This window comes from Bos grunniens, chromosome 19 (genome assembly GCF_055505025.1).
Source record: "Bos grunniens cultivar Pamir isolate PY7600 chromosome 19, Bosgru_T2T1.0, whole genome shotgun sequence".
NCBI lineage: Eukaryota > Metazoa > Chordata > Mammalia > Artiodactyla > Bovidae > Bos > Bos grunniens.
In genome coordinates this window covers 35010209-35029743 of record NC_141183.1, presented here as the reverse complement: position 1 = coordinate 35029743, position 19535 = coordinate 35010209, and the positions used below count along the sequence as shown (strand labels likewise).

At 47.1% G+C, this 19535-nt stretch overlaps 1 protein-coding gene across 8 annotated transcripts in view; it reads right to left on the bottom strand.

Moving 5' to 3' along the window:
• Positions 1-19535, bottom strand: part of PIK3R5 (phosphoinositide-3-kinase regulatory subunit 5) — a 74629-nt gene that overhangs the window by 15996 nt on the left and 39098 nt on the right. For 6 of the 8 annotated variants that reach the window (XM_086358877.1, XM_086358882.1, XM_086358880.1 and 3 more), the window contains exons 2-5: positions 11123-11238; positions 8849-8949; positions 5764-5832; positions 4844-4982 (exon numbers count right to left, since the gene is read on the bottom strand). In XM_086358877.1, the coding sequence (XP_086215003.1) occupies positions 4844-4982; positions 5764-5832; positions 8849-8949; positions 11123-11225 (412 nt within the window). In that variant the 5' untranslated portion in view covers positions 11226-11238. Of the gene's footprint in view, positions 1-4843; positions 4983-5763; positions 5833-8848; positions 8950-11122; positions 11239-12780; positions 12886-19535 lie in introns of all 8 variants that reach the window. The other 2 variants (XM_086358878.1, XM_086358884.1) reach the window with 2 other exon arrangements.

The window sequence follows — 19535 nt, the reverse complement described above, 5'->3', positions numbered from 1 at the left end:
TGGGCAGCCTGGCCTGAGCATCCCCCTCCACCACTCGCTTGGTCCCCAGCGTACCTGAGCCCTCACATGGTCCCAGGGGCAAGATCCAGGGGAAGACCCTCAGCAGTGAGTGGCTAGGGTTCCACGAGCCCTCACTGCTCTGAGTTCAAGGACTCTCACTCCATTTCCATCTCCAGCTGCTGCTCTGCTTGGCTCTCCTCTCCCCAATAGAACCCCGAGTCCCAGTGTCTGGGCCTCCCCACAGCCCGCCTCTCAGCTCCACATCTGTTCGCTGGGGGCTGCTGGGAGCTGAGTTCCTGCTCAGTTGCCCACAAAAACATCTCAAGGCATAGTGTGCGGGTGGCAGAGGGCAGCCAGCTGGTTCCACTTGAAATTGGGAAGCGGTCTCCCTGCACGCAGGTGACAGCCCTCCCCCGGACCCATTTCAAAAAGAATGTCATTTAGATCTTAGGCAGAAACTGAAGGTCCTGCCAAGACATTTGCATTTTAAATCCTTTCTGTCCTGTTACAGAAAAGAAGAAAAGCTTTGCCTTCTCATTAAAGGAATTCTGGTCACCACCAAGAAGCCCAGAAGCAATCTAGATCTGTTTGTTTGGGGGGATAGTGAGGAGGAAGGGAATGAAAGAGATTAAATTGATTTGTTCATTTAGGGTGCCGTGGAAAGCGAGGTTGGCCTACTTGTCTATTTATCACATGCCTTAGCACCTGTCTTTGTCCAGCCATTCTCCTGAGAGCCTCCCTGATTTCTTGATTCTTCCACCCAAGCCTCTGCCAGGAAGTGAGGCTCATGTAGTGCAGAGCTTTTGACTGAAGGACACCTAGCCTGTACCTATCCAGGCCCTTAGTGACTGTAATGACAGCTGAATGGTTGGGCAGACAGATCAGCTGATAGGTTGGAGGAAGATAGATTAGCTGATTGGTTGGGCAGACAGATAAGCTGATTGTGTTATGTGCTAAGTTGCTTCAGTGGTGTCAGACTTTTTGTGACCCTATGGACTGTAGCCTGCCAGGCTCTAGGCTCTTCTGTCCATGGGATTCTTCAGACATGAATACTGGAGTGGGTTTCCATGCCCTCCTCCAGGGAATAATCCCAAACGAGGGATGGAACCCCGCTTCTCTTACATCTCCTGCATTAGCAGGAGGCACCACCTAGGAAGCCCCTGATTGGCTGTGAGTGAAGTCGCTTAGTCTGTCCAACTCTGCGACCCCATGGGCTGTAACCTGCCAGGCTCCTCCGTCCATGGGATTTTCCAGGCAAGAATACTGGAGTGGGTTGCCATTTCCTTCTCCAGGGGATCTTCCCCACCCAGGGATCGAATCCAGGTCTGTCTGCATTGCAGGCAGACGCTTTACTGTCTGAGCCACCAGGGAAGCTCTGTGGTGGAATCAAGCCCAACCTCATTGGTTGGGGGCAGACAAACCAGATGATCAACTGGGAAGGGAAGTCATACATTTCTCCAAAGCACTTTTCATATAAAGCTTCAGTCTGGAGCTTTCTAGGATCCATTAATTACTAGGGAATAAGATTCAGCACATCTGTTCTGTGTGTATTTAATGCCCATGATCAGACACTTAGATAGTCTGGGTACTAAACAGAGCCTGGGGCATATACAGATTTAAAAGAATAAAACAAAAATGGGATTACAACACACATAGTGTTGGGGGGCCTGCTTTTTTACTCAACAAGTTACTAAACGTCTTTTCATCTCAGTAACCTTATTTCTATGATATCATTTGACTTAGTTACTTATTTTGGGCTATGCTGGGTCTTTGTTGCTACTCCGGCTTTCTCTAGTTGCAGCAAGCAGGAGCTACTCTCGAGTTGCGCTGCGTTGGCTTCTCATTGTGGTGGCTTCTCTCGCTGCAGAGCATGGGCTTCAGGAGTTGCAGTTCCCTGGCTCTAGAGCACAGGCTCAGTGGTTGTGCCGCACAGGTTTAGTTGTTCCACAGAATGGGAGCTTTCCAGATCAGGGGGCAAACCCGTTTCTTGCATTGGCAGGCGGATTCTTAACCACTGAGCCATCAGGGAAGCCCTATGATCTCATTTTAAATGACTGAGTAGGATTCCACCAAATGACTCTGGTACAATATATTCAACTATTAATATGTACAATATTTAAGTTTTTTGGAATTGGCAGATTATTAAAAAGAATGCAGCAATGAACACCTTTGTAGCTAAACCTTTGCACATCCATAATTATCCATCAGGTTATAAACTTCCAGGAATGGAATTTCTGGGTGGAAAGATAATTATTTTTAATGCTTTAGAGAACACCCTCCCGCCCCACTTCCTGAGCAACACTGGTATGTTCGTTCTATTTTTAGGTTTACCAATTTGATAGGGGGAAAAGGTGTCTTCACTATTTAGTTCTGCATTTTCTTTCCTACTAGTGAGGGTGAATGTTTTGGAGGGGTGTTGCTCAGCTTTCTGGTTCTTTCTGGATGTGCTTGAATCATATCCTCGTGTTGATACTTCCACTGATGTGTTTGCTTATTTTTTCAGTTGACAAAAGAGCTCTTCATGGGCTTGATATATCATTTGTTGCAAATATTTTTCTTAGTTGGTTATTTACTTTCCACTTACGGTGGCTTCTGCCATAGAGAAGCTTTAGTTTCATGCTCTCAAATCTGTCAGCCTTTTATTATTTGTGCCTTGGGTTGGGGGACACATTTGCCATCTGTTCTCCACTCCAGGCTCATATAACCTATTTTTCTCCCATTACTTTCACGGTCTTGATTTCCACACTTAAACATTTAATCCATCTGAAAGATATTTTTATGCTTGCGTTACCACTCAATGCTTTTTGAGACAGAAGTTTAACCGATCCAATTCTCAGTCTGTCAATTATCCTAATACCATTTATTAAATGACCAATTTCTTCATTACTGACTTATGGATGCTTCTTTATCATATAATACATTTTTATACAGTTGATCCATTCTGAGACATTCTATTTCATCCCATTAATTTATCTATTCTTATACCAATACTGTACTATTTTAATAACAACAGCCTTATAGTACTTTTAAAGACCTAGTAGGGAAATATTCCTTTCTTACTTTTCCCTAAGAATACATAAATAAATACATAATAAATGCCACTGTAGAGCATTTATTCTGTTCATTAGACTTTACTTTGTCAAAATTTAAAAGACATTGGTATTTTTGATCACAGTTACACTTATTTCCATGATACTGGATGTTATTACAATATTGATTCAATCCAACAAAGTCTCTTAAATTCGTCATCCTTCAGTAAAGTTTGCTGTCTCTGTATAGGTTATTCACATTTCTCTCTTTATTTTATATTTTTAGTTGCTATTTTAAATTATTTTTCCCCATTATGTTTTCTTATGAGTTGATGCTATTATATGAAAAAGCTCTTAGCTCCCTGATTATTAGTTTGACACTGCTTTGGGTGACTCTCATAGTCTTGACAGATAAGCAATTGTTTGAACTCTGTGAAATTAAATTATCTTCTCTGGAAGAGGAAATATTCTTTCCTTTTGTCTTTTTGCATAGGCAAAGTCATATAAGCATAAAGAGGAAGGTTGTTAATAATGGAAATGCTTCTAGTATTTCACTATGGGTTGTTACCTTATTAAGGACCCTTCCATATATTAATAGTTTCCACATATTAGAGGGGCTTTGAATATCAGGAATGGTTGTTGAATTTTTTTTTTAACTGAGATATTTTTATTCAGAATAGATACTGAATTTTATCAAATGTTTCAGAGGCATCTACTAGGATGCTTAAGTGACTTTATTCCTTTGAGCCACTGATATGAGGAATTACTCAAACGAGGGGCCACCTGTCAGTAAATTGTACTTGATTATGTTTTTCTTGCTCTTACAATAGCTTTGTTAGACCTTGTTTCCATGTTGGTGAAAGCAGTGGTCCCAACTCTTTTTGAACTTCCCTGGTGGCTCAGATGGTAAAGAATCTGCCTGAAATGCAAGAGACCTGGGTTGATCCCCTGGAGATGATCCCCTGGAGAAAGGAATGGCAACCCATTCCAGTATTCTTGCCTGGAGAATGCCCTGGACAGAGGAGCCTGGCGGGCTACAGTCCATGGGGTCGCATAGAGTCGGACACGACTGAGTGACTAACACTTTCCCTTTCCAGCCTTTTCTGGCACCAGGGACCGGTCTCATGGAAGACAATTTTCCCCCAGATTGGGGGGGGAGGATAGTTTCAGGATGATTCAAGCATATTACACTTACTGTGTGCTCTATTTCTATTATTATTACATCAGTTCCACCTTAGATCATCAGGCACTGGATCCTGGAGGTTGGGGACCCCTGTGTTATGGCACCTGCAGTTTCTCAAGAACCCTGAGTTCCACTCGCCCATACCTGTCATGGTGTCCGTCTACCTATTCATTCCTGGCACCAGCCACCTTCCCTGGCCAGAACCTAGTCCATCACACACGCATCCCCCTATCTGCTCTGGGGTAAAGAGAACAAACAAGGGCCTCTTGTCAACACTGTGGGGGCTTCTCTGTCTGACCTGGGCAACCTCAGAGACCAATCCCTTGGCAAACCAGAGCAGAGGCACAAGCCATGAGATGGGGTCTCCTTAACCTGAACCTCTGCTCAGCTCCTCCTGAGAATTCCTCCTGGAGTTCCTGCTGGTGTTCACGGCTTTCAGTCTTCTGGTTTTGATGTAGACATGGAGCGTGAGTGCCGTATGAAGAGGGACTCCAAGGTAGTGAGGCGGGCCATGGATAGAGAGAAGCTGAGGGATGCGAGATGAGGAGGGTCCTAGCCCAGTTTCAGAAGGGTGGGAAATCTCCTGACCTGTAGGGTCCCTGCCCCATGTGCTGGCCGCCTCCACACTCACCTGGGGCCTTCAGTTCAGCATCGATGAAGGTGAGCAGTTCCTGGCAGATGCTACAGTAAGGAACGGGCCAGGTCAGGAATCGGTGGTAGGTTCTGGATGCTTTCAGAAGGAGGTCTGAGTCTGGCGGGAAGTGTGGCGTCTGGGGTGGAGAGGGAGCAGCAGGCAGAGAAGTCAGGTGAGAAAAAGTTCAGTGATGTTCCAGGGCAGACCTGGCTTCTTTCTGGAATGTTCCACCAAGGGGACACCTTTCCTGGCAGCAGTGTGTCTCAGGGAGAAGGCGGGCAGAATTGAAAGTTACCCACAAAAAGTGAGTTACAGACAGCCGGGTGAGATGGTGCCCAAGGATGTCTCTACGACAGGGGCCTGGCTTTCACCAAACAAAACAATTTACCAAATTCTGAAAAGCTGTCCCCTTGGAGGTCATCCTAAATGGGGCCACTGCTGCCATGGGATAGTCTTCAGGGCTAAATTGTCTTTATTTAAATATCCTCATGAGAGGCAAATGTTTATTCTTTGCAGTGGACTGACTCAATGTACATGGAGTCATCTGGTGCCACTGGTCTGGTGAACAGGGGGTGACCACACTGGGGGAACTGACCACTGGGGGTACAAAAGGAGGTGGACACTACATCTCTTAGCAGAATCTCTCTGTGACTGGGACCAGGCTGTGACTGCATCCCTTCCATGGGTCCCCAGATAGTCCCGGCACGATGGTGTCCATGGGGAGTCACTGGAGGTCTCTCAAATGGTCATCTGAAGCCATCAGAGGGGTAACACCCATCTGCAGTGTCATTGGTGGACAGTTTCTTTCGCTGTGCCTTTATCCTCGGAACTGTGAGGGCTCTGCCCCCCACCCCCAGGAGGCTGTTCTTCCCTTCCCTCCCCCGCAGCCCCCAAGGCTGGCCCATCCGGGAACTTACACAGAGGACAGTGGAGTAGAACAGCAGGGCCAGGGGGGCCAGGAGGTCATAGGTGCCCTTCTCTTGAACCTGTATGGAGGACAGGATGGGGAGCGGCTCACTCATGGGGTGTGCAACCCATTAAGTGAAAAGTAATCCCAGGACAAACTTTTAGAAAATAAAAGTTAAAAAAATCCCTCAATATCCTCCTTCCAAACTTAGCCAAGGCTAATATTTTAACTTACTGCTCCCTACACCATGTTTCTCTATGTACTTTCCTTTGCAAAGTTGTAATCATTGGGTGTGTATTTTTATACTTCATGTCTTTTACATACAGTATGATAAATGGATTTCTGTCTTGCTACATCATCTCTAAGACCACCTTTTTCCCCCTCCTGGTTACACAGTTATCTATTATTTGTGTTGTATATATGTTTTCCAGTTTGTTGTTGATCTTTTAATTTTGTGGAGTTTTTAAAAAGTCTTTATTGAATTTGTTATAATATTATTACTTCTGGTTTCTTTTTTATGTTTTGTTTTTTTGGTCACAAGGCATGTGGGATCTTAGCTCACCGATGAGGGATCAAACCCGCATCCCCTGAATTGGAAGGCAAAGTCCTAACCACCGGACTACCAGGGAAGTCCCAATTTAATGGATTTTTTTTTAAATGTACATAAATTACAGATGTTAACTTTTTCCTTTCTGGATTAAAAAAGTTAAAAAAAATTTTTTTTCCCATGTTCTCTGGCCACATCCTGCAACTTGCAGAATCTTAGTTCCCCAGCCAGGGATTGAACCCAGGCAACAACAGTGAAAGCACTGAGTTCTAACGACTGGGCCACCAGGGAACTCTCTAAAATTTTATAATGTATTAAATTTTGTTTCTACTCTTGGGTACTATTCATCATTTTTATTAGCTGTATAATACTCCTTCTGGTAGAGCTCCATAATTTATTAGCTTTGTTTTATACACTTGAAATTATTTCTTGCTATTCTAAGTACTCATGCAATGAAAACTTTTGTGCACACTCCTATAATTTGGATTATCTATCTATGACAGAGTTCAAGAAGTAGAATCAATGGTTCAAAGACTATAACCATATTTATGATCTTGGAAATATATTGCCAAACTGCTTTCCCAAAGAATTTTGCCATTTATAAATCTTTGTATGTATGAAAGTACCAGTTTCACCACACTTTTCCCTGCAAGGGTTATTTCAAAGTTTTTGCAAATTTGCTGGGCAAAAGCTGTGTCGTTATGGTTTTCATTTGCATTTATTTTATTATAACTAAGGCAACATTTTCCATATTGTTTACAAGTTCTGTTTCTTCTTTTATGAGTCATCTCTTTGATAGAGCTCACCCACTCCATCATAAACACACATATATACACACGATTTGGAATTCTTTGGTTAAAATGCTAGTGGTCTCCCCACTCATTGTGGAATTCATGGGGGCTAAAGAGGCAGAGAAAGGCACACCACCTCTGCTGTGGCCGGTGATGTCAGCAGGATGAAATTTAGAATTCTCCTCTTTTACCCTGAAGAGGCTACGTGTCCAGCACATCTGCTGCTCAGCTGGCCCCTTCTATTGGGTTAGTTAAAAAGTTCACTTGGGATTTTCTGTAAAAACCCACGTGAACTTTCTGGTCAATCCAATACAAAACCGTTCCGTATTGCTACACAGTGGTTGTTCCTTTATATTTGGGTTCATAAGATAAGCAGCCTTGAAGTGGTTTAGCCCTTCTAAGCTGGTCTGCTTGTGACCAGAGAAAGCATCAGGTAAATGGTGGTGTCAGAACTGGCCTTGAGTGTCTTGATGAACCAAGACTTTCTTCTTACAGGTAAAAAACCAGCTGAGAAAGACACGTGTTTTCTAATGTAGTCATGTGTTAAAAAAGAAAGAAGAAAGAAAGGAAAACTTTAAAAACTCTTATAATAAAGTCAGTCTCTGTAGGGATTTGTGGCTGCTCTGGAAGCCTAGCCCGAACCAGCTTTAAACCTACTCTTCTTTAAATCATAAAAGCCTATTTATTGAACTGTCGGGCTTCTCTGGTGGCTCAGTGGTAAAGAATCCGTCTGCAATGCAGGAGACGTGGGTTCAATCCCTGGGTTGGGAACATCCCCTGGAGGAGGAAATGCAACCCACTCCAGTGTTCTTGCCTGGAGAATCCCATGGATAGAGGAGCCTGGCGGGCTGCAGTCCATGGGGTTGCAAAGAGTTGGACACAACTGAGCGAGCAACTGAGCACGCAAGCACATCGAACAGTTAGAGGAGGTCTTGGCTTACTTCTCCAATCAGATCAGTTTTCACTTTTGTGTTTTTGTTCTCATGGGACTTTTCGAGGAAAGGAATTTGGCAGAGATTCCTCTCTCCTCTGTAGTCAGTCCTTTGACTTATAAGGAGTGGGTGGGCTAAGTCACTTCAGTCATGTCCAACTCTTTGTGACCCAGACTGTAGCCTGCCAGGCTCCTCTGTCCATAGAATTCTCCAGGCAAGAGTGCTGGAGTGGGTTGCCATTTCCTTCTCCAGGAGATCTTCCTGACCCAGGGATTGAACGGCGTCTCTTATGTCTCCTACACTGGCAGGCAAGTTCTTTACCACTAGCGCCACCTGTGACATAAAAACACTGTCTGTCATAAGAAGCAGCGTAAACTTGGGCCCCTGGCTCATACAGCATGCATTCTTAGTGAAAGTACCATGTTCCTCTCCTGAGGACTTAGATCCACAAGCACCGCTGAAGCAGAGAACTCAGGCTTCCAGTGCCTCCAAGCCCCCTGGTAGTCCAGGCACCCTCGAACTGACCTTCAGAACATGCATTCTAAGTCACTTCTGTTGTGTCCGACTCTGTGCGACCCTATGGACTGTAGCCTGCCAGACTCCTCTGTTCATTGGATTCTCCAGGCCGGAATACTGGAGTGAGCTGCCATCCCCTCCTCCAGGGGATCTTCCTGACCCAGCAACTGAACCCATGTCTCTTATGCCTCCAGCTTTGGCAGGAGGGTTCTTTACCACTGAGCTACCAGGGAAGTCCTGTGGGGACCTATGTCTCAACTCTACAAGGCTGACCCAGTGCTGCCCTTCAAAGCCAAGCCGAGCCCTCACCTCTCGGGTCTTCTGCAGGATCTGCTCCAGGAGGATAAGGAAGTGGCCCGGGTCCCTGCTCACCAGCTCCTGCAGGCTCCAGCAGTTCAGACACAACCCAGCTGGAAACAGAGGAGAGGCCAGGGGTCAGTCAGCTCAGGGTTGGAGAGAATTGGGCATCCCTGGGGCTGCACTGGGGCATTACCTTCTGATGGAAGACTCTCAGAAAATTCTAGACCAACACACTAGACCCTATCAGGCCCCATCTAGATAATAGTAAGCTTCTTCCTACTGAGACAGGAGGTTCAAGTGACACAGAGGGGCTGGGATCTCCCTTAGAGGCCAAGGAACAGGCCACGACTCTGCTCCTTGTCCCTCCAGAAAGCATTAGCCTGCCCACAACCTCTGAGATGCAGGGAAGGGGGACAGGAGCAGAGACGGTTGGAGGAACAAGAACAGGTGCCCCACAAGCTCCATCCCAGGACATGAGGCTGAGTCTGTGACAGCCACAGGACCTCCAGGGACTATCGGGTGGTGGAGCCTGGGAAGGGGAAGCACCATTCATGTCTGCTTTAAAAGTGACAATTACTACTTTGTCACCCTGTAACTTCCCCAGATTTTTCTTAGTTTGTCAATCTGCTTCCCTGCAGCCAGTAAGGGTAAATCCTCAAGTTAAAGAGGCGGTCATGGAGGCCTGTGTGTGTGTGTGAGATAGCGGGGTGAGAGCAGTGTGGGCGCAAGTGGCCCCCTCTGTGTCTGAGCTCCTTCCAAAGTCCTGAAGGTCCTGAACACTGCATTCCTATGGTCACAGGTTTTGGTAACTTTTGCCAAAGTCGGATATCTTTGCATTCTTTAACTTAAAAATGGCCCCTCAATTCTGTAAACTTAGTCTCCTTAAAACCTGGGTGGGAGGCCAGAAGGAAGAAAACTGCCATTTATTGAGCACCTACTGTGTACCTTTAGTCATGTACGGATGGGAGAGTTGGACCATAAAGAAGGCTGAGCACCAAAGAATTGATGCTTTTGAACTGTGGTGCTGGAGAAGACTCTTGAGAGTCCCTTGGACTGCAAAGAGATCAAACCAGTCAATCCTAAAGGAAATCCATCCGGGATATTCATTGGAAGGACTGATGCTGATGCTCCAATACTTTAGCCACCTGATGCAACGAGCCAACTCACTGGAAAAGATCCTGATGCTGGGAAAGACTGAAGGCAAGAGGAGAAGGGGGTCAGCAGAGGATGAGATGGTTAGACAGCATCACTGACTCCATAGACATGAGTTTCAGCAAGCTCCAGGAGATAGTGAAAGACAGGAAAGCCTGGTGTGCTGCAGTCCGTGGGGTTGCGAAGAGTAAGACACCACTGAGCAACTGAACAACAAAAACTGTACCTATAAGTTGGCAGGCTTTTCATACATCACCTCCACTGAGTCTCCCATCCTTTCCTTGGGAAGGTGGTTCCTGCTATTATTATTCCCATTTTACAGGCAAGGAAGTTGAGCCCTGAGAGGCTAAGGGACTTGCACAAGTTCCTACAGCCCATGAGAGTCAGCTCTAAGTCAGATCTGCTTAATTCCAAAGGCCAAGGAAAGCCTCTCTGAGAAGGTGACGTGTGAGCTGAGACTTGAATGAGAAGGAGCCAGATCTGCAGAGTTCTGAAGGATAAATCCCAGGCAGCAAGTGCCAAAGGTCCTGAAGTAGGGAGGAACCAGGTATATTCAAGGCACATGGATGTCTATCTCATAGGGTAGTTAGGGAGGCAAGTGAGATAGGGAAAATCTTTAAAAGCATAAGGAGATATTATAGTTAGGCACCAGCCTTGGAGACACAACTGCCCCAGTCCACAGATACCCCCGTTTCTCAGTTCTGGGGATCACATGACATGGAGAACTCCTACTTTCTGAAGGTCTGCCGAGATTCTCCATTGTTTTATGGGGAAGAGGAGGACGAGGCTCTGGAGAGAACTAGAAATCAGGTAAAATGGGAGAATTATGGGGAGGGCTGTTCATGGAGTCTTAGCTGCTTTTTTGAAATCAGCAGCTGTTTCTAAGCAGACCTTAGGGACATAGGCTTCCAGCACCCAAGGAGGATGAAGAAGACAGCATGGGGGAGAGGAGAAACGCCCGCCCCCTGACCCAGGGCAACTCTCCGTCAGGTGCCCTGCTGCCGAGCACCTGCCTAGGTGAGGTCCGAGTCACGCAGACAGGGTTGGAACCAGAATCTGCCCGCCCAGGCCTGGCCCAGTGTTCCCTGCAGCCCCTCAATGCGCCTCCTCCCCGGCTCCCTGGGAACCTACCTGACCAGGAGGTGGAGCGGCGGCTGAGGCTGAGCCCATGCAAGCAGCGCTCCAGGGCGTGCTGGATGCGGTCCTCCGTGCATGTCGTGGCCCCTTGCTGCATCCTGAGTCATCGCCTGCGTGGGGGACAGACACTGGTCAGTCTGGAGACCCTCAGGCTCAAGGAGCACATGGCCGAGCAGGGCAGCCAGTGGAGACAGCGGGCACTCACAGCCCCGGGCCGTCAGTTGGCTGCCTCCAGGGCTGGACTGGCCCCTGGCTGTGCTGCTCAGAGAGGCAAGACAGGGCACTCGGGCCACCCAACAGCACAGGCTAGGGAAGTGAGGTGTCAGGGGAGGAGGGGAGTGGAGACGTGTGGGTCCCACAGGCAGGGGTGAGTGTCTCCAAGAGCCTGGGGAGTGCCCGGGACATGCCCAGCCCCATTGCTGGGCAGGAGGACCTCAAAGGAAAAACCAGCATCACTTGGGGGACTTTCTTCTGAATTTCCAGGCTTGAGTCCCCCAGCCCCCAAGGACGGGCAGGCAGGGAGCCTGTTCCTGATGACCACATGGCAGAGATCCCCCTCAGTGTGTCAGAGGCCTCCTACCTTCACAGGCGCCCCACCCCCAGCACACCATACCCTCTGCTCAGGTGCCCAGGCCCCAGGCACCCGGTCCTTTCCTGCCCTCACCTCCACTTTGGCTGTTTTTCTTTGCTTTCTCTGAGGCTTAGCAAAGTTACCAGTTACTCAAAGACCTTCCTTAGCTTAGTCTTTCAGAGAACCACCTTCTCTTTCCTGCTGATGAGGGACAGGGGTACTGAGCTCAGGCTGGAGGGCTGCTGAGGAGGAGATCTAAGAAGGGGTTTTAGTACCAGATGGGCAATGGTGCCAAGGGCCCCATTCTGAAAGCCTGCAGCAGGGCCAGCTTCACACTGAAGCATGGGCTCCTGGGTCCCCAGGGAAGCTGTGACAGGTCACCTAGTCAAGGAATAAGCCTGGTGTTTGGCATCAACAGACTTGGACTCAAATCTCCACTCTAGTATTTGCTAGCCACGCACTAGGCAATGTCTTTCACTTCTCTGTATTTCAGTTTACTTAGCTGTAAAATGGGTATGATAAGGGTACTAAGCCTCCAGGGCTGTTGGGGAAATTCAATGCCAGGGTGGATGCACTGAACAAGCTTTCAAGACAGGAAAGCGTTCCTGCTACAGTCTTTTCCGTGATCCCTCTTTCCTAGGGAATTTCCCTGCATTCACCCTGTCCAGGCTGACCCCTCAGTTGGCCAGTCAGGCCAGGTCACAGAGGGAAGCAAAGGAAGCAGTTGTCCAGCTCTGTGGAACAGGGGATGGACCCGGAAACCACAAGCAGAAGCACAGAGCTCAGAGCTGAGCCATGCAAATGACATGCAAAGATGCAGGACATCCTGGCCTGGACCCAGTGGTCAGTTCACAGAAGCCCAGCAGGCAAATCCTCCCACTTCCCCAGCCAGGGAGGAACAAGACACCGAGGGAAACAGAAGCCCTTTGTGAGCAGCTCAGCATCACCTCACTTTAGCGATGTCCCTGGGATGGCGTGGGGGCAGGCCCCCCGGGAAGCAGTGCGCATGCATTCTTTCCTCCAGGGATTTACTAACCCCCACGCACTAAAAGTGGCCCCGCACTAGGTGTAAAGAATTCACCTGCCAATGCGGGAGACGCAAGAGACACGGGTTCAATCTAGGATACTAGGATGAAAAGCTGGACTGGAGCTATTTTGTTGATTCTTCACCTGGAGGGCCTCCAGCCTGGTAAGGGAAACAAAGCAGTAAGAGGCTGAAGACTGGACACTTTGTGGGGAAGCCAGAGGGAGCGTGGGCACTCTGTAGCACAGAGAGGTTAAACAACTTGCCTAAGGTCATGCAGCTAGGGGTGGCAACCCAGACAGTCTGGCTCTGATTGCTCCTTGGCCCAGTCAGATACAGTTGCTGGGAGAAAAATAACATTTTTTGTTACTACCGTGGCGAGTGTAGACTCAGTTAACTAACATGATCTTGCTTTAGGAGACCTCCATTCCCAGCACACGTGTCTATATTAGCTGCCCACCGCAGCCCTGCCTCCTCCAGGAAGAGGACCAGGACCCCCAGAAGCAAACAACCTCAGCTGGACTGAGTGATGACCACGATGGCTCAAGGGGTCCAGGTGTTCTCTCGCTCAGAGAAAAGGCAGAACCTGGTGTGTTCCTTTTCCCTTCGCTCAGTCATGTCTGACTCTTTGTGACCCCATGGACTGTAGCCTGCCAGGCTTCTCTGTCTATGGGATTCTCCAGGCAAGAATACTGGAGTGGATTGCCATTCCCTCCTCCAGGGGATCTTCCTGATCTGGGATCAAACCTGTGTCTCCTGCATTGGCAGGTGGATTCTTTATCACTGAGCCATCCCGGTGAACTAAGTTTAAAGGTCCCTCCATCCAATCCCTGCTGCAACAGACAAGCTGGCTGTGTCAGGGGGCAGGAATGAGTGCCCTCCGATGTCCCAGCATGTCTGATGCAGAGGCAGGACACAAACGCACATCCTCAGCCGACATCATGTCTGCCGCTGCCCCATCCTCAGAGCAGTGTCCTGGGCTGCTGACAGTGGACGCATGGACGCTGAAGCCTGCTCCCCAGCACCCCGTCCAGTGCCACGGGGCCAGGCTTCTCCCTGTCTCTGGGCCCCAAGCGACTTTCCCATCTCCAGGCCTCCGTGTCTTCGGCTGCTCATTCAGAGACAAATCAAGACCTTATCCTTGAGGAACTAGGCAGTCTCCCTGGTACCCTGAGGCCATCTTGAGCTTGACCTGGCTCTTCACAGAGGCAGGACCTCCCTGAGGTGCTGGGTCCTGGGAGCCGAGGGATGGGAGCCTGGCCGGGGATCCTGGCTGCACTGGGGGGGTTAGCCCAGCACACTGCGGTTCACAGCCCAGCCCTCTGGCAAGCTCACTTCCGTCTGATGAGTCAGTCATCAGCCGCCTTTGGTGACTTGTCAGCAGAACTCCAGTGGCTTTGGGGCAGAGATGAAAGGGGAAGAGGGGGTACCTCTCCCTCCCTAGGATGATGACTTTTCTCAAAGGCTTGGTGGGCAAGGCCTGGCTTCCCTTGGCATCCCCCTACCAACCCCCCAGCCCTCAGCCCTGCCACCTTACTACCAGGAGGTCAAGTTGTGAAATTCCAGCTGCTGCCAGGAATGGGAATTGCCCCCCTCTTTCACCCTCAGTGGGGTAGTGTTGAAACACTCAACAACAGGGCCTGCCTCCACCTCTGAGTTCCTCTTCTGAGCCAGTAAGGATGAGTCCTCACTGGGGACCTGAGCAGGACAGTGAGGCCAGTGAGGTCTGATGGCTCAGGGGTGTGGGGAGCAGGTGCTGGAGGGCAGAGGGAAACCACCTCTTCTCATGATGACATGACCCCACGATGCAAGACAGGAGGCGCCTCCCCTCATGGGCAGGGTCGGCCTGGTTTCCTGATGCAGCCCCACATGTGGCCATGAAGAAAGGTTCTTTTCTTGAGGGATTTAGTGGAAAACAGCAGAATTGTGGAGTCTACATCTCCTAGAGAGGGAAGTATGGGCCTCCAGGCTCTGGCAACACTCCACACTGCTAACTTTGTGTTCTGGAATATTCCAGGCCCACGTTTTGAAGACTTACTCCCAAAGGTGGACATATGAGAAACACCAAGGCCTGTGGTGCTGGGCTGGCCCCACTGCTTTGGTCCTGGGTCACCCCTCCCTCTCCCCCTTCCTACGGTCGTCTGAGGCTTCATCTCCCTTCTGTATCACCAGTCTCCTCCTCATGTCTCTTCATAAGGCAGAATCTCTTCTTTGAACTAATTTGTAAAAATTTCATTTCCAATACAGGAAGGATATACCAGAAACCAAGGAGACTGGGGTGAGATGGAAGGGGTAACGGAATGAGATGGGGGGTAAGGAGGAGTAGCTCTTCTCTGAGGAGACCTTCATACATGGCTTCAACTCTTGGAACCATAGCAATATTTTACATATCCCAAATGAAATAAATAGAGGACTTCCCTGCTGGTCCAGTGGCTAAGACTCTGCGCTCCCAGTGCAGGGGGCCCAGGTCTGACCCATGGTCAGGGAACTAGATCCCACATGCTGCAACTAAGACTCTGTGCAGCCAAATACATAAATAAATTTAAAAAAATTTTTTAATGAAATCAAACCAGGATCTGGGGAGGAGTGGGGGGAAAAAGTAGGAACTAAACAACCAAACAACAAATTACCTTAACTACTATTAAATGATTAGTAGAACCACACTGTAAGGAATGGGAATACAGAAACTAACCTGAGTAAAACAGGAAAACAGTACTTAGTGGAAAACAGTACTTCCACTGCATACTGTAAGGCTAAAGACAAAAAGAACCATATATGAATACTGCGTTCTAGTTACTAAACTTGCTTCTTATAGAGATGTGGGTTATAAATCCTGAAACTCCTTCATGTGTATGTTGGGTGTGTGTATGCTCAGTCATGTTTGACTCTGTACGACCCCATGGACTGTAGCCCACCTCCTACTACTGTAACCCACTGCTTTGTCCATGGAATTTCCCAAGCAACAATACTGGAGTGGGTTGCTGTTTCCTTCTCCAGGGGATATGCCCGACCCAGGGATCAAACCTGTGTCCCTTGCATTCCTGCACTGCAGGCGGATTTTTTTACCACTAGCACCTGTATGCTAGGACCGAACAAATTTGCAAACAGATCACACATATCGAGAGCCAGTTTCTTACTGTTAGAGAAAGAAGTTACAGACAAGGAAAGGGATAAGTCTAGAATGAACCAACTTCTGGTGTAGGACTGGAATTGGAGAAATCAGTATCAACTCATGGGTTTTAATGTCTACTCAGAAAGATATGTATCTGTTCAGTTGCTCAGTCGTGTCTGACTCTTTGCGACCCCATGGACTGCAGCATGCCAAGCTTCTCTGTCCTTGACCATCTCCCAGAGCTTGCTCAAACTCATGTCCATTCAGTCAGTGATGCCATCCAACCATTTCGTCCTCTGTCATCCCCTTCTCCTCCTCCCCTCAATCTTTCCCAGCATGTGGGTCTTTTCCAATGAGTTGGCTCTTCACATCAGGTGGCCAAAGTATTAGAGCAACAACAACAGATGGACACATATAGAAGTGAAAAAATCATTTGTGTGGACTATGAATTAATATGCGTACCTATATTTTCTAGCTCTGACTGTTGAGAGAGCCTAGAAACAATGACTTCCCAGTAATGATAAGCACCCCCAGCACCCAGACTTTGGTTTCTAAATATCATTTTCCAATCAAAGGAACCAAGGCTTCCTAGACAAACAGCTGATTTTAGGACTGGGGCAGGAAATACAGAAGATAAATCTGGAGGCTTGGTACATCTTGTAGAACCAGAAAATAAACCAATATTTAGAAAAAGATGTGTGCATGCTCAGTTGTGTCTGACTCTTTGTGACCCCATGGACCGCAGCCCACCAGGCTCCTCTCTCCATGGGATTTTCTAGGCAAGAATACTGGAGTGGGTTGCTATTTCTCCCTCCAGGGTATCTTCCTGACCCAGGGATCTAACTTGTATCTCCTGTGGCTCCTGCATTGGCAGGCAGATTCTTTACCACTGAGCCACTGATGGGGAATGTTAAAAGGCACAGGAGCCAACTTACAGGAGCTTCCAATGGTCAAAGCCAGGATAGTCTGAACAACTAAATAATGAAAGTGTTGGATAATAATTCACAGGATGAAATAAATACCCATAAGTCTACACTAATGTCATAAAGTATAAAGTAAAAAAATCAATAAATGGAAGAGAAAGTACAGGTCTTCTTCACAAAAGAATTCTAGTTAATAAATGTGACAGGAATGAGAAAAATACAAAATGACCATTACACCAACACCACAGTTCTAATTATTACAGGCAAGATCCACCAACAGATACTAAAATCTGTGAGTGAAAATCTGAGAGAAAACAAGATATGTGCATAGTTTTTGAGTATTTTCCCCAATAAACTGATCAATTACAAGAAAAAATAATGTCACAGTAGAGAAATCCAGCCCTGCTTTAACTTCATGACTAAATTTAATATCACCAATAATAACACGTGTCAACATCACGTATCCTCCCATATCCTGATTCAAGTCACTACCAGAGACACAACATCACTTCTGTGGGATTCTTGCCAAAAATTCCCAACCACACAAACCAAATCATGAGTAACCATTCAAAACCAAACGTAGGGACTTCCCTGGCGGTTCAGTGGTTAAGGGTCTGCACTTCCAAGGCAGGGGGCACAGGTTCGAGCCCTGATGGGGTAGTAAGATCTCACATGCCTCAGAGTGTGGCCAAAACAAACAAACAAAACAAAAGAACTGAATGCAGACAAATTCCACAATATAATTTACCAAAGAGTCAAGGTCATAAAATATAAGGGAAGACTTAGTAATTGTCACAGACAGGAGGAGACTAAGGAGACACAAAAACTAAATGTGATGTGGGGTCCTGGACTAGATTCTGGAACTGAAAGGGGATGTTAGGGGACACTGGCTAGAATTCAAGTACGGATGTGGATCACTATCATTTCCTGGTTTGGATAATTGCACCACGTCATATAAACTGCTAACGTTAAGGGAAGCTTGGTGAAGAGTATGTTGTTGCAGTTGTTGTTTATTCGCTAAATTGTGTCCGACTCTTTACGAGCCCATGGACTGTAGCTCGCCAGGCTCCTCTGTCCATGAGATTTCCCAGGCAAGAATACTGGAGTGGGTTGCCATTTCCTTCTCCGGGGGACCTTCTTGACCTAGGGATCAAACCCACGTCTCCTTGGCAGGAGGATTCTTTACCACTGAGCCATCTGGGAAGCCCTGGTGAAGGGTATACCTGGGTCTATACAATGCTTTAATAGTTACCTAGGCTTTACATAACCTTTATATATCTTTCCAAGTGGGTATGCAAAGCTTCACTGCCCTTCATGAACTTGATTAGATTTAATGAACAGTCACAGGTCCTAATTACTTGTGGGTGGACCAGTGCAGAACTGGCTGCCTCAAAATCCCCTAACCCCATGTTCCTAAACTGGAGTTGAGAATCTCTAGGGTTTTTAGAGGGTCTCTGAGGCCTTTCTGGAAGAATGCTTAAACCGTATTTTCATTTTGATGGCAATTAGGAAAAATTAGTATTTAATAGTTAATACAAGGCTGAAGCTGAAGCTCCAATACTTTGGCCATCTGATGTGAAGAGCTAATTCATGGGAAAGACCCTGATGTTGGGAAAGATTAAGGGCAGGAGGAAAGGGGGGCGACAGAGGATGAGATAGTTAGATAGTACCACCAACTCAGTGGGTGTGAATTTGATAGTGGAGCACAAAGGAGCCTGGCGCGCTGTAGTCTGCGGAGTCATAGTCAGACACTACTTAGCAACTGAACAACAACATTAATATATTCTGGAATATCTTGATAACACTATGACCAAATGTTACCATAAAATGTTGACGCATTTGTTTCTATCCTCAATTTGGTGTCCCCTAAAGGAACAGTGTTGTTAGTGTCTGGGAGAGCTCAAGGTTGTACATAATGGGTTAATAAATGAAAAATATTTAGAACAGTGCCTGGTACATAATATACATTCAATAAATGTGTTCAATTAGCTATCAGGGTGCTTTCTCAGTATACACATTTCAACTCTAGGTGGCTTTGAGGTCAGGCTAAGAAAACACTCCCTGGATGACTCTGATGTACAGTAACATTTTCTATTTTACAAATACACTCATCCCCACATCCCCACCACATACATGCATCATACACTAGACCATGAGACTAGAAAGGCCCCTTATAGACCATCTAGTGCAACTCTCCCATTCTACAGACAAGAAAATGGGGGCTCTGAGCAATGAAGGACTTGCTCAGATTAGAGAGTGGCAAATCTCATATGATCCAGCAATCCCTCTCGTGGGCATATATCCAGACAAAACTATAACTGGAAAGGATGCATGCACCCCCTACATTCATAGCAGAGCTGTTCACAAAAGCCAAGACATGGAAGCAACCTAAATGTCCATCTACAGATGAATGGATAAAGAAGATGTGGTACATATATACAACGGGATACTGCTCAGTCATAAAAAAGAATGAAATCATGCCATTTGCAGCAACTTGGATGGAACTGTAGATTATCATACTAAGTGAAGAAAGTCAGAAAGAGAAAGACAAATCAATGCCATATGGTATCTCACTTATATGTGGACTCTAAACTATGACACAGATGAACTTATCAATGAAACAGAAACAGACTCACAGACATAGACAATAGATTTGTGGTTGCCAAGGCAAAGTGGAGTAGGGGAGGGATGGAGTGGGAGTTTGGGATCAGTAGATGCAAACTATTATATAGAGCCTAGATAAACAAGAAGGTCCTACTGTAGAGCACAGGGAACTA